At 37.4% G+C, this 1,860-nt stretch overlaps 1 protein-coding gene across 1 annotated transcript in view; it reads left to right on the top strand.

Annotated features, from left to right (window-relative positions):
• Positions 1 to 357: 357 nt before the first annotated feature.
• Positions 358 to 1,860, top strand: part of CLIC4 (chloride intracellular channel 4) — a 10,393-nt gene continuing 8,890 nt past the window's right edge. Inside the window, exon 1 of the mRNA XM_010289782.1 lies at positions 358 to 488. Coding sequence (XP_010288084.1) covers positions 358 to 488 — 131 coding nt within the window. The remainder of the gene's footprint in view (positions 489 to 1,860) is intronic.

The raw sequence follows: 1,860 nt of genomic DNA, 5'->3' as shown, positions 1-1,860 counted from the left end.
TAAAAAAAAAATCATTGGAAGGTGCAAGTACTTAAAAAAAAAAAAAAAACAAAATGATGCAGAAGTCCATACATATATGAAGTGTATTTAAATATTCTGAGGATGTTCGTCTTTGTGCATTATATGGAGACAGCTTCAAGATATCTGGTCCGGGTGTGTCAGCTGGACTTTGAGAGCAAAGGAGTGTTCCTGCAAGATGATACTAGATTTGGCTGTAAGCTTTTTAAGTCTTTGGAAGAGTTAGTGATACGAAGACTGTACAGGCAATAAAGCATGTGATTTGTTACGGAGTCTGTCTTTAAAGATCATTCAGTAATTGTGTGCATGTGTAGACGGCACAGTCCTACCTTCTAATTAATGATCTGTTCTTTTCTGCAGGCTGGCAGTGATGGTGAAAGCATAGGAAACTGTCCTTTTTCTCAGAGGCTGTTCATGATTCTTTGGCTGAAGGGAGTGGTGTTTAGTGTCACAACAGTTGACCTAAAGAGGTAAGAAATACTTTGTTTATCTGACAAGCAAGAGTACAGGACACTTGGTGTAACAAATGTTTGTCTGGGGCTTCCAAATCTTGCATGGCTTATTTTCTGAAATTAAAAAGAAAATCTGTTCTCATAAATACTGAGATGCAACCGTGATATAAGAAGTATAGATGCAACCATGATATTAGAAGTATCTGTAACCAAAAAGAATGGGTCTGACAAATTCCCTTCAATTTGCTAACTGATGCTCTTCTCTAAAACTAACAGCTGACATGAAGTCTCTTATAACTGAGTACTGAATCTTACTAACTTCACACCAAGATCCCACAAGTGAAGACTGCTGGATGGGTATTTTAGATCAACCAATCTTTGATCAAATCTCCAATGATTATTGGATGACTGTCACACATAATGTGAAGCCTATTCCTCTATTTAAAGATTTTAAGATAATGATGTTGATTATGCAATAAGAATAAAAACAAGGTGAAAATATCTGTCACTGAGGTAAATATGAGTGAAATAGAAGTGAAATGGGTAGGAATAAAATGGAAAATATTCTGCCTCTGTAAAGTGTTAGCCAGATACGTAATGATGCTGTGTGTCACCTAAATTGCAACTTCTCCATCTATGAAATGAATACCTTAGTGGCTAAGAAGGGCAAGATGTGAATCCAGGAGCCTTAATTTCCTAAGGTCGGGTGTACTTTTATTAGAAGTGGTAATGCTAAATTCAGCAGAGGCCTTTTATTTGTTTTTGGTGTGAAGTAATGTTTTCACAGCACTAATGTAATGTAATCTTAGTCACTGAACTCTCTGGAGGGAGGAGAGACTGCCAGTGCTTACAAACCTTATTTTCAGAAATAAAGCCAATAGAAATATACAGTGTTCTTCAACGAATCAAGTGTAAAGCGTGTAAGAAAGAACTCACCCTGCTAGACTTATCCTCTTCTTGTAATTTTTTTGAAGGACATGACTTGTTTTGATTTTTAAAAATCACTCCAGTTTCTACTTCAGTGCTGGCAACTAATGTTAACTATTTCCATGTGTGGAAAGGCTGAGGCAGACCACTCAAACAGAGGTGGGGAAAGCAGCTTTTATCAACTGTGTATGCATTTGTAGCAGCTCAGAGATGTTCTCTGGCCAATGTGGGATTTTACTGCAAATATAATTGTCACTGCCGGCACACATAAACCAAATATATCATATCTTCCATTTAGCACTGCATGTGGTTTGTGGAAACCTCAGGAGTAGAGCTTGTGCTTGCGTACTCTTTGTTTTGGACTTCCTTTACTTTTAATGATGGTGTTATTTGACTTAGTGCAGTTATTGGGACGGGGGAGGGTGAGAAGCTTGGAAGAGACATTTTATACTTGGAAGCATTT

Source organism: Phaethon lepturus, unplaced genomic scaffold (genome assembly GCF_000687285.1).
Source record: "Phaethon lepturus isolate BGI_N335 unplaced genomic scaffold, ASM68728v1 scaffold51396, whole genome shotgun sequence".
In the NCBI taxonomy this organism is placed as follows: Eukaryota; Metazoa; Chordata; class Aves; order Phaethontiformes; family Phaethontidae; genus Phaethon; species Phaethon lepturus.
The sequence above is the reverse complement of the archived record's forward strand: the minus strand, read 5'-3'. Positions and strand labels throughout refer to the sequence as shown.